Source organism: Petaurus breviceps, unplaced genomic scaffold, assembly GCF_028583685.1.
Source record: "Petaurus breviceps papuanus isolate PSGF00001 unplaced genomic scaffold, PetGlider_PUasm1.0 129, whole genome shotgun sequence".
In the NCBI taxonomy this organism is placed as follows: domain Eukaryota; kingdom Metazoa; phylum Chordata; class Mammalia; order Diprotodontia; family Petauridae; genus Petaurus; species Petaurus breviceps.
Window position 1 is genome coordinate 1212945 of NW_027185665.1, and position 16320 is coordinate 1229264.

Sequence of the window (16320 nt, forward strand, 5' to 3'; positions counted from 1 at the left end):
GAAGCAGTGGTCTTTGGGAGACACCATTAATTAGCTAAGAGCAAGTCTTGGAAAATACACACACACACACACACACACACACACACACCTTTCTGAAAGGCTTACTTGACCCATTGGTTCTATAAACAGCTTTTGTTGGTTAGTTGTTTCAGTCGTGTCTAACTCTTCATGACCCCATATCTTCTTGGCAGAGATACTGGAGTGGTTTGCCATTTCCTTCTTTAGCTCATTTTACAGATGAGGGACAGAGGCAAACAAGGTTAAGTGATTTGCCCAGGGTCACACAGCCAGTAAGCATCGGAGGCCAGATTTGAATTAAGATGAGTCCTCCTGATTTCAGGCCCAGTGCTCTCCCTAGCTGCCTTTCCATCAATAGCTATAGAATACCATCGGGATGTCACAGGCATATTTTTATTCCATATGTGCCTGGCCTTTTACATGTCCTGGCTGTGCAGGACTGAGCAAGTTACTTAATTTCTCAGTATTGTAGGCAGTTCTCTGAGACTGTCCAGTTTAGAGAAGACACAGACATACCTGGAGAGAGGAAGATCCTCACCAGATGCTCTCTCCAATCATGAAATCACAGGTACATTCTCCCTTCCTTGTTCCGTATGGATTTCAGCAAGATCCTTGAAATGGGCTTTATGAAGTCCTTGTGGACATAAGAGAAAAGAACACTAGATTGGGAATCTGGTGACATTGATACTAGTCCTGACTCTGCTGATAACTAGCTGTGCCACCTTGTCACTTAAATTCTTGAACTTTACATCTTTATTTGTAAACTGACATTCTGGACTAGATGAGCTTTAAGGCATTTTCTGACTTTAAAAGTCCATGCTTCTAAGATGGAGAAATGTTTGGCTAAATAATTATAAAGCTAGGTAGCATTGTAACTAGTTGAAATTTTAACCTAGAGGATATTAATTATTGATTGATGCTAGCCTAGAGGAAGGTCTCCAGTGTAATGTAACAAAGCTTTGTCCTTAGGCCTGACCTATCTGAGCTTCATTGTTGTTGTTTCTTTCAAATTAGTGACCTAGAAAATATTCTCATTGAGTGTACAAATGACAGAGCCAGGAGGCAAAATCTAACAGATTAGATGACAGAATAAGAATTTTTTAAAAATTACATTTGGTTGGATGTTGTTGGGTTTGTGTTTCAGTCACATCTGACTCTTCATGACCCCATTGGGGTTTTGTTAGCAGAGATACTGGAGTGGTTTGCCATTTTCTTCTCCAGTTCAATTTACAGATAAGAAACTGAGGCAAACAAGGTTAAGTGACTTGCTTAGGGTCACTTAGCTACTAAAGTTGTCAGAGCCTTGATTGAGCTCATTAAGATGAGTCCTTCTAACTTCAGGTCTGGCACTCTATCTACTATGCCACCTAGTTGTACTAGACTGGAACACTATGCCAAAACCAAGTTGAAATTTAATGATATGTAATGTCCTTGCTTCAGATTGAAAAAAAAAATTGTACCAAGTATAAGATGGAAGAGATACGGCTTGATAACAGCACAAGTAAAAAGATGTAAGGTCTTCACTTGAATTCACATGAATTCAAAATGAACCAGCATTATATGTAGCTACTAAAAAAGTTAATGCAATATACGAATCGAAATCAAGTGTGCAGAAAAAGGGAGTCAATAATCCAGTCTTTTGCACTATTCAAACCATGTCTAGAATACTATATTTAGCTCTGCTCTTCACATTTTGAGATTAAACATTTACAGACTATAGAGCATGCAAAAATAGGTGACTGAGATCATGAGGGGAGTTTGGAAATCACTTCCATAATGAAAATAATTGAGGAAACTAGGAATGTTTAGGGGGCCCATGATGGTTGCTATCTTCAAATATTTGAAAGGCTATTGTATAGACTCCATCTTTCTTCTAGAAGGTAGGATAAAGAACAATTAGTGGAGATGACAAGAACTCAGATTTCAGATAAACAGAAGGAAGAACTTACTGACCATGGAAGCTATTCCACAGTGAAGCCTTTGAAGGAGTGAACACCCTGTCACTGCAGATGTTAAAAAGCAGTCATCTGGATGCCATAAAAGGGTTACAAGAGGGTCTACTGGGTGACTTTTGACCTTGAGAAACACAAAAGTAGTCATTTTTGTGGACGCTTATTTCATGACTTATTTTTGTTCTTCATCTTTTTTGCTACCATATGTGCAGAGAGATAGGCCTTCCATATCATATACTTGATGAATTGTGCCTTTCCCCCCTTGTCAATAACTGTGCACTTGTTCATTTTAACTTCATTATAATTTTGTTTTTGCTTCTTCACCTTCACAAGTTTGAAAATTTGCATACTACTCACCTTATAGAACCTTGGAGTCACCCTTCAAATTGGGGGTGGGGGGAAGGAATTGTGTCTTTAAGTTTCCATCATGAAGAATTTTTTTTATAGTATCATTCCAACTACTGATGAAGTATTAAAACTCTATTGGGTCCTGGACGAACTTTTAAAATCACTAGTTGATAAAATACTCTTAGGTTAATTGTGAGTCATTGAAAACTATTTCTTGGATTTAGGACCTCAAAAGTAATTTTATATCTCCTAATAAGATCATAGGATTTTTAGAGTCTCTGTCATTTTGAAAATGAAGAAATTAAGACTTAAACAAGTTAAGTAATTTACCCCAGGTCACAAAGTAGCTGAGACTAAATTTGAACCTCTTTTCTGCAATTCCAAATCCTATATTCCTTATATTAATTATACCATGCTGCCTCTCTAAGTAACAGAATTCACTAGGAGTCTTCCCCCTATTTTATTGAGTCTTTCTTTGGGATCAGAATCAAAACTCATTTTTTAAAGTCAAAATACACGCCTCTTTTTTCCTTTGTGAATCTCTAGATTTTTCCTCTAACAACCGTCTTGGTTTTTCAGTTCCTTGGAGCTCAATTTCATTTTAGTGGTCATCTCATTGACATTTTTGTAGTCATTGTGTGCATTTTTTTCTGTTCTGCTTATTTCAACTCAGCATTAGTTCATAGGAAATCATCTCATGTTTCTCTGCATTCCTTCTATTTGGTGTTTCATACTGCATAAGAATGTTCCATTCTATTCATATATATCATACTTGCCTTTGTTTTGTTTTTCCATCCATTTCTCCAGTTGATGGGCACAGACTCTGTTTTCTGCTTCTTGCGACCGCAGAGTGCCACTATACATATTTTGATCCATGTTGTACCTTTGTTTCTGTCTTTGATTTCAATAGGATCTGAGTCAAAGAATATAGATATTTTAGTCACTTTTCTTGCATGATTCCAAATATATGTCCAGAAGGGTTGGACTACTTCACCAATTTATAGCAACATTAATGCGTCAATATACTTGTTTTCCCACAATGCTATGAGATTTTACAAATGAGTTTATCTCCCCAACTGATGTGACAGAAAGTGTTTGGTGATTTAGGAAATTTCTAGGGTGCGCTGGTCACCTTATGATGTTAATAATTTTATACTGATTAAAATTCTTAGGAAATGGTTATAATTTGTGTTAGTATTTTTTCCTCCTTCCATTTCCCATTTTTGGAGTTGACAGCTTATTTAACTAGGTCAGGTTGGAGTTGTTTTCGTTGTATATCTTTTTTGGTTTTTGATCATTGCTTTTTCAACAAGTCAGTTGTCTTATTATATACAGACAGCTTATTTGAAAATTGCTTCCCTATCACTAACCAGTCATTTATTTTCTATTAACATAAAATCAGTTGCATTTTTATGGGGTTTTTTTTGACTTACAAAATAGATAAATATGCAAAATTGCTTTCAGTCATACTCTCATTAAAGGAAAGTATATTGGTATGGCAACATTTTTAATTGTAAAGCTTTGTTTACTTGAACTAGTAATATATCTTTGGTGGACCTCAATTTCCTTATCTGTTAAACGGAGAAGATGGGACTAGATGAAGCCAAAGTACTTTCCAGCTCTTAAGATTCTATGCCTTCCTTCAATTATTCCCCAGTGTTCTATTACTTTCTAGGTGACTTATCAATTAGCTTTTAGATGGATTTCAGTCATTTTGCAAGTATAGTAGTTTTAATTCAATGACTATTCAACAAATGAGAAGCTGTAGATTATTCAAAGGGTAATATCATATTTAGAAGAGCTAGATGGTGAAGTGGATAGAGCATTAGGCCTGGAGTCAGGAAGACCTGAATTCAACTCTGGCCTTGCACACTTACTAGCTGTGTGACCTGTGTAACTTGGGCAAGTCATTTAATGTTGTTTGCTTCAGTTACCTCATCTGTAAAATGATTTGGAGAAGGAAATGGCAAACCACTCCAGTACCTTTGCCAAGAAAACCCCAAATGGGGTTGTGAAGAGTCAGACACTATTGAACAACAACTACAAAAATATAATATTTTCCCTGGTAGGTACACATCAAAATCACCATTTATTCTTGAAAATAATTGTTAATTGCTAATATAGAGTCTTTGCCTGAGTTTTAAAGCCATGTACAATTAGCAATGGTTATTCTTTTAAAGACTTGTAATTTCATTGATGTGGATTAATGTGAATCAGCAATTTAACTGTAACCTTTAGTTTTAGAATATTGTCTGTGATAATAAGAAGCTGGTTAAATGGCTTACTGTTTGTGACACAGCCAATATATGTCAGATACATGACTTGTACCTAGTACATCCTGGTTCTAATGTTGCCTCCCAATCTACCATACCACACTACCATCAAAAGGTATTATTCAGTAGGAACAAATGTAAAGTCTTACACTTGGGTTCCAAACCTCAACTTCATAAGAATAAAATGGGGGTATGACCTCCACACTAAAAAAATCTGGGGGAGGGGTTTAGTAGATGTGAGTCACCATTGTGATCTGACAACCAAAAAAGCTAATGCACTCTTGAGTTGTATTAAAGGAGACACAACTTGTAGAAACAAGGAGGTAATAATCCTATTTAGGATATTTCACAGCCCTTGGGTTTTTTTTAATGACGTGGTTTATGAGTTTAGTTTTATTTTTTTGTTCCTGTTTTCCTTACACTCAATTAAAAATTACACTAAGTGATTCCCTGCCCTCCTTTCTTTTTCCTCTCCTGGGATTCAGCCAATATATTATTAAGTTTTATTCACATTAAGGAAAAAAATTTCCTTCAAAGGCATACATAGTTGGTAACTTAATAGTTACATAGCTTAATGACTAACTTTTTTCCTAGGAGTAATTTAGGTGCTTAAGGAGATATGAGGATTAAAAAATAAATGAGCACTGATAATGGCAGCAGGCATGTTGTACCAGAATTAAGGCCTGGCCCTGGGAAGCTGGGTGACCCTAGATACTTCTTGCAGTTTTCATAGTGTAGCAGCAAACACCCTAGCATACCCAGGATGGCTTCTAGCACAGGTTCTTAGATCTGCTTTTCTAAAGGATAGCAACTCAAAATGAGTTAACAATCTTACTTTAATCAAACATTTACCTAGTTTGGGGAAAATAAGTCAACACCCTGAACTTCAGAGAATACAAACAGAAGTTACAAGCAGACAGAGAAACAGATCAGCAGACAGGGCTTCCAGCTGTCTGACCATTACATCCATACTTGGTTAGTTACCAGAGAGGGAAGCACCAACATCTGGGTTTTCAAAGCTGGGGGACCCAAAGTCTCATCTGACCAAATCACACAACTCTTCTCAAAGGGAGCCCCAAAGCAAAACCTCACATCAGTGTATATATAGCCTTCTCCTGGGTCAGAGAATGTCACAACCCTCTTGACCCATTGCCTAATCACAAAATAACAAGGTGTGGGCATTCCTGAAAAACAAGCCTCCCATCACAGGCTCCATGTGGCCACATTCAGCCTATTAGGAGACAGAGTATATTTTCAAATCAGGGAAGGTTCTCAGAGTCACTTAAGCCTATCAAAGGGCCAAGGGGCAGGGAAGATCTTCAGATTCCCATTCCCATAACATTTCGGTATAAAATAAGAAAGTTAAATCAGGTCACCTCTAAGGGCTTTTTTCAGTTTTGTGATTTACTGTTTCCTCAAATCACTGAGGGCAGTTAAAGTAATCCATGCATCTATCTATTTACTAATAGAAAATAAGTGTACACAGAAGGGACTGGCTCATATCACAATGAATCCCTTTTGGAATTAAGCCTAATCTATGCCTCTTTCTAAAGTCATTGGAAGTTCCCATATCTGAGCCATAACCCTACTCTGTCTGGAATACTGCATGTGATTTTGGAAGCTATACAGCAATAAATAAGACTACTTTGTGTTTTTATGGTGCTTCATATTGAACTGTATTATGAAAGTTTCAGGGAAGATAATTATTTTTAGTTGATCAAGGAAATGGAACAACTTTTTTATGAGGACAGATAGAATAAAAAAATTAGTATCTACCAAGACTAAGAAGAAATAGAATTCAAATCAAGAAAGTACAGCTATAAGGACACAAGTATATATATATCAAGTAGGTTTGAGTCCTGGCCTCAGCCCTTCTCAGCTGTATGGCTATGGGTAAGACCTTTAACCTCACAGAGCTTAGTTTTCTCATTTATAAAATGAGTATGACAATATTTGCACTGACAACCTTAAAGTATTGTGAGAAAAATGCTTTGTAAAGTTATGTGTAAATATTAGCTGTTATTATTGATAGAGTATAAACTGAAAGGAATAAAAGCCAGAAGGACAATTTTAAGATAATTTCAAGGAAATACGAGTTTTCAAATGTGTAACTTATCAGGGAGGCAAATAGATGGCCCAGTGAATAGAGCACTGGGCCTGGAGTTCAGAAGAACTGAGTTCACATCCAGCCTCAGACACTAGCTAGTGTGACCCTGGGCAAGTCACTTCACCTTTGTTTGCCTTAATCTGCTGGAGAAGGAAATGGCAAATCACTCCAGTATCTTTGCCAATAAAACCCCTTGGACACTATAGTTCATAGGGTCACAAAGGGCTGTACATGATTAAACAACTGAACATGAACATCAACTTATTACTATACTGTCTCCTACACTTGAATTGCTTACCCCTTTGCCTGGTCATGCCTTGTCATCTCCAACTTTGGATTGCCCACAACATTCTCCTCAAGTCCCTTTCCCATGCTGCTGAACAGAGCTGGAGAAAATAACAGAACTTTGTTAATTGAGTCCATCACAAATTTAGATTACATTATCTTAACTGGGTTCAGCTGAAGCAAGGCAATCCTTTTATACATCCATCATAAATTCACTATTCTACTCACTACAACCTTTATTTCACACCTTTTCATCCATCTTCAAGTTTTCTTTTATTTTCTTTTTAAGAAATTGGGGTTAAGTAACTTGCTCAAGGTTACAAGGCCAGTTATTTTTTGTGGGTGCCAAGTATCTGAGGCTGGAACCGATCCCGGGTCTCCTGACACCATGGCCAGCACTCTTACTCACTGTGCCACCTGGCCGCCCCTATAATCTTCAAGTTTTCTAAGGCATCAACTCCTCCTACCATCTCAGCAGAGGGCCTTACCTTATATTTCACTTAAAAAAGTAGAGGCTATTTGCCAAGAGCACATTTTTTTTTTTTGCTTTTTTTTGGAGGGGGAAAGGCAGGGCGATTGGGGTAAAGTGACTTGCCCAAGGTCACATGGCTAGTAAGTGTTAAGTGTCTGAGGCTGGATTTGAACCCAGGTCCTCTTGACTCCAGGGCCAGTGCTCTATTCACTGAGCCACCTAGCTGCCCCAAGAGCTCACTCGTTACCTCTCTTGATCTTAAATTTCTCATGTCTTTTCCCCAATATCTCCACTTTCACTCATGTCTCACAAGGAAAACATGGCCCTTCTTGACTAGACAAATCACTTTGCATGTACCCTTGATCCCATCCCCTCTATTCTCTGGTAGATCGTCCCTACTATCATCCCTACTCTTTCTCTATCAGTCCCTCCCTACTGACTCTTTTGCTGCTGTCTACAAACTAGCCCAAGTTTCCTCTCTCCTAAAAAATCTTTACTTGATCTAACTGTCCCTGCTAACTGTTGACATAGCTCTCCTCCCATTCATGTCTACAGTCCTTGAGAAAGTCACACACCTGAGATGCCCACACCATTTTACAGATGAGGAAGCTGATGCTCAGAATGGTTAGATCCATATTCACACTTCCAGTAACTGTCAGACGCAGTATCTGAACCCAAATTTCCCTGAGTCCAAGTTCAGCACTAAAGTTGTAGCCAAAAGGAAAGATGGCTTATAGGTACTCACTTGGAAAGTCCAATGAATGATTTGGCAGAATTCAGACAACTATTCAAAGGAAAGAAGAAACAACATTTTATAGGACATTTGGTCATTTTGCATTATGATTCTTATGATTTGCATAAGCCAAGTACAAAAGAAAGAGTAAGATAAAATAACCATGGAAAGATTCAGACTGGAAAGGTTGAAGAGGGTTTAAAATGCTAAAGAGAGTTATATTTGATCCTTTTCAAAAGTGTTTGGTTCTAACTACCCTCTCCCCCAATCTGCCCTCCCTTCTATCATCCCCCTCTTATCCACTTCCCCCTTACTTTCCTGTAGGATAAGAGACCCAATTTAGTGTGTATGTCATTCCCTCCCTAAGCCAAATTCAAAGAGAATAAGGTTGACCTATTCCCTTTCACCTTCCTGCTCTTCCCCTCCATTGTAACAGTTTTCTTTTATATGAGATAATTTACCCTATTCTATCTCTCCTTTTCTCCTTCTCTCATTATATTCCTCTCCCACCTCTTAATTTTATTTTTTATATATCATCCCTTCATATTCAACTCATCCTGTGTCCTCTATGTACACATATACACACATACACACACTCACATTTATAACTGATCCTAGAGGTAATCAGGGAACCAGTAGAGTTGATTGCATTGGGGAGTGACATAATCAGATCTGTGCTCAAGGAAAATGACTTTGGCAGCAATGTTGTGGATGAACCTGGAGTGTGGAGAAACATGAAGTGATGAAAAGGCCTCTGCCATAACTAGGCTAGAGGTTAGGAAGGGATTTGTAAAATGAAGGGATTGCTCTAGATGGTTTCTAAAGTCCCTTCCAACTCTCAGTGTGTCTCAGGCTATTTGTTCCCTTCTCCTTACCCCTACTGATTGCTTTCCCCAGTCCCCCAGATCCACAGGCATCCTGAAACAGAAAGTGAAGGCTACATTTCAGCCTCTGCTTCTCCAGAGTTCATGATCCAAGGTTGCATCTTCAGGGTAGAAAAACAGATTGTCACATCGACTGTCATGCTGCTATGGCAGGGGAGGACCCGCTCTCTCCTCCAAACCATTACTGTCCTTCACAAATGCTTCTCATTCTTTGTGGTGTGGGAGTTTGGGAGGTGGACTTTTTTTCTGAGGATTCTTTGCAAACCTCTACTTTATAGAAGCTAGGAAATTTGTATCCTCACCAAAGTTTGTGAGCTAGGGGTTTACAAGTAAGAAGACAGTCATCATATTAATTGTTTCAACACATGTGAATACTACAAAGTAAAAACCAGGCAGGATCTGACATTGTTTTTAATTTAGGTATCTTTATTCTAATAAACACCAGGTGATTTACAAGTGTTCTCCTCTAGAACTGAGCATCCTGGGGAGTTAGAAGCAAGGATTATTTACTCCCACTTTAGAGAACAGCTGAGAAGCCTCATTCTTTGCCTGTATGAGGAAAGCTGCTAATGCAAGCAATTAAGGAATTCCTCTGACTGTAAGATTGTTTTATGAGAGAGCGACAGAGAGAGAAAGAGAAGAGAAACAGAGAGAAAGATTACTATTTGAATCTCAAAGTAATCTGTTTCATAAGTTACTACCCCTCAATAAATTGTTGCTTTACTCCCCTGTCCTGCATTATATGGTGTAACTGATGGATGTTATTAGTAAAAGAGCCAAATGATGACAATCCCATTCTTCCTAGTACTGTAGGGAGGATACTGACCAAGTTGTTCTTTATGTCTAGCAAGGGCCAGCCTAGGAGAAATAGCATAAAACTACACATAATCTATATTAGATATGCTCTAACTTTGAAATGTTGAGGCACAATCCCATTTCTACCACAGAACTTCCCCAGTTTGAAGAGAGATAACGAATCCCATTTCATTCCAATGATAAACAATCGACTACATAGTACAAATATTTAACATTCTTGAATTTGACTGTCACCATTAGGTTATTTCTCTATTCAATTATGTAATCTCTATGCATTTCTATGATTATTCTGTTTGTCTTTTACATCACTATTGTATGACTTAGAAGGTAAATTGCGCTAACATCTGCATTATAGCTCTTTAACTTGATTTGGACAACATTGAGCATCAATCAAATCAATTTAGCTATTTAGGAAAGACTTATTTATAATAGATAAGAAAGTGTTTTTCAGGACTGAGGGGTATGAAGTCCAGGTTACCCAGAGGATCTCTTTTCCCAAGGTCGATGACAATAATACAATGCATATTCATTTTAATGGCTTAGGTACAGTCTCACCTAAAAATTATTTCTAATTTCCTTGGGGTCCCATGATCCACCAGCACAGAGAGCTTCAAGGATAACTTGATTTTGAAGTGTTGTTTTTTTTCTTTCCATCTTTCACTTTGTACTTCAAATTACACTTTTTCTTCTTTAAACTTCGAATTTCCAGTATCTATAATGTGTTATAGTGTTAGGAGGCATTCCTTCCATTACAAAGCAAATGTAAGTGTGAGGATTTGCTACTTGTGAAGAGTCTCAACACTAGGATTTTGCTTCTGGCTTGAGGCCTATGAGGTAGGTATTATGAACGACTTCTGGTAGCAAGCAGTGCTGCTAATGGGGTCTCAACCTACAGCTGGCCTCACGGGTGCTAACTGTGTCCCTAGTGGGAAGGAGAAAATTAGCCATATTGTAGAGGAAGAGGGAGATGTGTCAGATTCATTTGCAAATTAAAGTCGGATTTGAATACAGCTCTAGCAATGAGAATTCATGTAGGCTGTTTTCCTTCAGCATTAAATCCTTCACCCTATTTATTTTATATTCTTTACATATTTTCGTATGGGCATAGAATAGAAAGTAAATTCCTTGAGGTCGGGTGGTATTCTGCTTTGTCTTTTTATCCCCATGTGGCATAGGGCTGGATACATAGGAGATATTTGTTGACTGATTGATTAATCAGGAGAAATGAGATTCAAGTATTTTCATGTACAGTATATATGTGTGTATATATGTATATATGTGAGCATACACACACACACATTTGGCACAGGAAATACCAAAATTGCAGAGAGCAAGAATGGAGATGCCCCCCAAAAAGAGGGGACTTTTAAAAAACTAATTGTTAGAGTATATGAATCCTCTTCTCAAATATTAGCATGAAAACCCATGATGTAGTTGAATTGCATTTGTTAAAATTTGACTGTAGTTACTAACCTTTTTATATAATCTGTAAGATTCTCATTGCTCAATTGGAAATGTCATGATTCCTTGGAAAATCTACAGACTAAGTTCACCAAAGATAATTTTGGACCAGGCAATGTCGCCCCTTTGCCCCTCTTTTCCTCAGGGTAGTGTCATTGTGCTTTGAGACAGTGACTTTAAGACTTAAGCTCTACAGCTAGTGTTGGAAACTTGGAGATTTGCTCTCATCCCTCCCAGAGTGCCACTCAATGTCTGTCAAAGTGGTAGAATCCAAATATAAATTTGATGATTAAACTTAGGTATCATAGGATTCTGCAGGAAAGGAAAAGTTCCCAAGAACCTTAAAACAGGAATGATATACCTTACAGGTGGCTAAGTGGTGCAGTGAATGGAGTGCTGGCCCTGGAATCAGGAAGACTCATCTTTCTGAGTTCAGATCCAGGCTCAGAGACTTACTAGCTATGTGACCCTGGACAAGTTATTTAAACCTGTTTACCTCAGTTTCCTGATGTGTAAAATGCTCTGGAGAAGGAAATGGCAAACCACTCCAGTATCATTGCCAAGAAAATCCCAAATGGGGTCACAAAGAGTCATATACAACTGAAAAGACTACACAACAACCAAATATGATAAACTTTAGTTTCTCTAGTTTTGAAATGGGGGCAATGATGGAGATCATTGTTAATATTCATAAAGATAAGTAATTTTGCACTTGGTCTCAGCTAACTGATATTATTACCCTTTCAGGTTAACATGTTTGTGGAAGGATTCCATGATGCCATTCTTCTCTATGGTCTGGCTTTACATGAAGTTCTGAGGGCTGGCTATAGCAAGAAGGATGGAGGAAAAATCATTCAGCAGACTAGGAACAGAACATTTGAAGGTATGAATTCATTGTAGCATTCAGAAAGGAGATGTAAAATCCAAGATCTAATCCCTACTCTATTATTAAATCTGTGGCCTTGGGCAAGTGGTCTGACGTCTTTTGTCCCATTTTTCTCATCTTAAAATGTGAATAATAATAGACTACTAAAAAAGCCTACTTCACTGATCTATTGCAAAAACCAATTGAGTTATTTGAACAAATGATATACAATTAAAAATCACGTGATTTTTAATACTCTTTACTAGACTGGAGGGCTATTCTTTTGGAAAAACATTTGTGATTCCAAGTCTCATTCATATTAAGACAGAATTATCATCACATGGACTCTGAATTAAGTAGAGATCCCTCAGGGCTACCCTTCAAGAATTTCCTCTAATCTCCTATGTCACCATGGAGTAAAGCCTGCTTTTTATGTTTCTTCATATTCCATTTTTGTGTCTGGAAAAATAAGGCAAATATTATTTCCTGTCTTAAAGGTGATTAATGTAAATCAGGCCAGCTAGGGTTCCCAAGTGCTTTAGAAATTCATGGGTTTTTTTTGTATCTAACCAGAATGAGGAGAGTTGCCCTAGGGTATTAGTACACAGTGTAGGGTTGTGGTGGAAGGCACGAAACAAGAGACATCATTTAATACCGATTCTTACAAATGCATGCAAGTTTTATACCAGAATTCTCATTTATCATAGTGCAGAGGTATTTACTTTGTAACGTCAACTCACAAGCGCTGCAGCAAAAGCTCAAACCTTTCCCTGAATAGTTAAATAGCACATAGTCCTAAGGGGACAGCACAAGATCAGAGTTTAAATACTGACTTTACTATTTATTATCCACATGATCTTGGTCAAGTTAGTTCATCTCTATAGACCTTAGTTTATTCATTTGAAAAATGAAAGAGTAATACCAGATGATATATCTTTCTTAATCCTGCGATCCTATGTAACTTTCATTTCTTTCCTAGATTGTAAAAATACCTTGTCTTGGTCTACTTCTCTAGTTCTATATTTCATATTTGTATAAAATAATCTAGACATATTTAAAAAATATTCCTTAGATAATACTCTTCTCTAAAGTCATTGGGCTTGTTAGTCAACATTAATGCATCTCAGTTCTCTTCTTTGTCTTTGAAGATCTATGCAGTCTACCTTTTTTATGCACATGGAATTGTGCTTTGAGGATAACATAGAAGAAGAAAGGCAGAGCAGTTCAGAGAACTTAGACTCAGGAAAATTGTAGGTTTGAATCTTAGCCCTGACTGTTCCAAATTGTTGAAATCACTTATCCTCTGTGTCATTTTTTCTGCTTCGTAAAATGAGGAAGATATAATATTTGCACTCCGTACCTCATGTCAGTTATAAGGAAAGGGCTTTGTGAAGCTGTGCTATAGGCATGTGAGTTATTACTACCCATTCAGTAATTTCCACTTGCTTTTTATGTTTAAAAATTAGAGATATTGAAAATAATTTCTAGATTTATTTTACTTAAATTTTTTTCTACATTCACTTCTGTGAGTTTTAAAAATTGATTAGTTAGTTTGATACCTAATATTTTTATCTCAACATCTGTGTCTACATATACAATTGGATTCCAAAGTCTGATCTTCATTTTTGGTGATTTTTTAGAGATCTGTCAAATTTAAACTCTGTTATTTCTTATTTTAATGTGTCTGTATTTACCAAGAAACCCCAAATGCTTAAGGGAATATAAGTATTTCCCTTTGATAACAGAAAGGAATTAATTTAGAAATTGAAACATAATACTTTCTTTTGCGTTGATTTCACAAGTCTGCCCTGTCATAAAGCAGACATTTGCTTTATCCATTCATGTTCTCAGTTAGAAATATGTTTTTGGACAAGTAATTAAGATTCGATCTTAAAAAGCAAGTTACCAGTAAGTCAGCATACAAAAATAGATTTTATAAATATCTCTTGTTTACCTACATTTCTCCATGTATCCTTCCCCCCCTTCTCCCAGAGAACTATCCTTATAACAAGAAGAAAGCAACAACAAAAATCAATGAAAAAAAGAGGGGAAAAAGAGTAAAACCAGCCAATCCATGGAAACATTCAACCCCTCTGGAACCTTACCTCTGCAGAAGAGTTGGGGGCGGGTTTTTTCCTCATATCTCTCCTTTGGAGTCGTTTCCTCTTTATAATTTTGTAATTTCAGTTTTGATTCATTTTTGTATGGATGTTCTTTTCCCCATTTCTATTTTTGTATATTTTCCCCATCTGCTTACTTCATTTTGCAACAGTTCATATGTCTGTCTGTGCTTCTCTGTATTTGTCATGTTCATCATTTCTTATGGCACAGTAATATTTAATTAAATTCCTCTACCAGGATTAGTTCACCCATTCCCAAACTTAAAGATGTCTACTTTGTTTTTTTAGTTCTTAGCTAAAACAAAACAAAACAAAATGTTGTTATAAGTATTTTAGTATAAATGGGTTCTTTCTTTTGTCAATGACCCTCCTTGGGGTTTATGCCTAGAAATGGAATCTCTGGGTCAACAAGTGTAGGCATTTTAGTCACTCCATTTGTATTATTCCAAATTGTTTTCCAGTACAATACCAATCCTTCCTAACAATGAATTAGTATGCCTGTCTTTCCAACATGGACTATTCCCATCTTTTCTTATCAACTCGCTGGGTACAAGATGAAACCTAAGTGTTATTTTCAATGAACATTTCTTTTTAAACTGACTGCAAAGCTTTTGCTTCACACGGTTTTTGTGAGGAAAGCATCGTGTCAGCAAATCAAGTGAGCTAATCTTTGGGCAACATATAAGTCACTGACCCATACTTGAAGTCTCTCTAGTTTAGTAGAAAATGCCTAGCTCTTGAGAGCTCAGAGTCAGCTGTCTACCATAATGAAACATCAATATAAGGATTTAGTGGAGAGAATTGTTAGGGAGAAGCAATGTGGCATAATAGCAGATAGGCTAGACTTGGTGTAAAAAGTTGTGAGTTCAAATTCTGGCTTTGATACTTAATTAGCTGTGGGACTGTGAGCCTCAATTTTCTCAATTTTACAAAATGAGGTTAATAATTCTTGTATTAGAACTTCCAGAATTGTGGTAGGGTAAACATCTTTTAAACCTTAAAACACTATATTAATCTTAAGTTGTTCTTATTTGCCCATTTCTGTGCTATACTTTTTTATTTCTTTTATGTGAGACATTGCATAAGATATTGTTTAAAACACATTATAGTTCATTGGGCCATTGTTTCTCCTTATGTAGGAGAAATAACTTAATTTTATTTTAAGGCTTGAATGCTACCTATAAATTTGCTTATTACCCTCATCTCCCCAACCAGCAAACAAAAATTCTCATCTTTGTTGGTTTCCTTGTTTTTGTTCTGAGTTGCACAATCAACTACAGCAGTGATTTGCAGACTGATTATAAGGAATTGATTGAATTGGAAAATGTCAAATCATTCAGTAGTTGTTGTTGAGTCATTTTTCAGTTGTGTCCAATTCTTTGTGACCCCACTGGGGTTTTCTTGGCAAAGATACTGGAGTGGTTTGCCATTTCCTTCTCCAGCTCATTTTACAGATGATGAAATGAGGCAGACAGGGTTAAGTGATTTGCCCAGGGTCATACAACTACTAAGACTCTGAGTGTGGATTTGAATTCAGGAAGATATGTCTTCTTGAATCCAAGTCCAGTACTCTTTATTTTTTAATGCTTTATTAACTTCTGATTTACATCATTCGTTTCCACCAGATTTTGAGTTACAAATTTTCTCCCTGTTTTTCCCCTACCCACCGCCCCAAAATAGCAGTCCCACAGGATATCCCCTCCTCCAATCTGCTCTCTCCCATATTTTCTCCCATACCCCTTTCGACTTTTCCAGTGGATCTCTATGCCTCAGTGCCTGTATATCTTATTTCCTAATTACATGTAAGTTGGTATTAATAAGAGCACACACACACACACACACACACACACACATATATATATATATATGTATATATTTGAATATTTGATTTCAGTTCCAGATTCATTTCCTTCCTTCCTTGTCACCCACCCTTACTGGGAAGATAAGCAGTTCAGTATAGGTTGTACATGTGTGCCTAATGCAAAA

The 16320-nt window shown here is 37.0% G+C and overlaps 1 protein-coding gene across 7 annotated transcripts in view; it reads left to right on the forward strand.

The window, feature by feature from the left end:
* The window catches only part of LOC138172719 (atrial natriuretic peptide receptor 3), an 88284-nt gene that overhangs the window by 45906 nt on the left and 26058 nt on the right, over window positions 1–16320 (forward strand). For all 7 annotated transcript variants that reach the window (XM_069102513.1, XM_069102529.1, XM_069102540.1 and 4 more), the window contains one exon: window positions 12097–12232. In XM_069102513.1, coding sequence (XP_068958614.1) covers window positions 12097–12232 — 136 coding nt within the window. The remainder of the gene's footprint in view (window positions 1–12096; window positions 12233–16320) is intronic.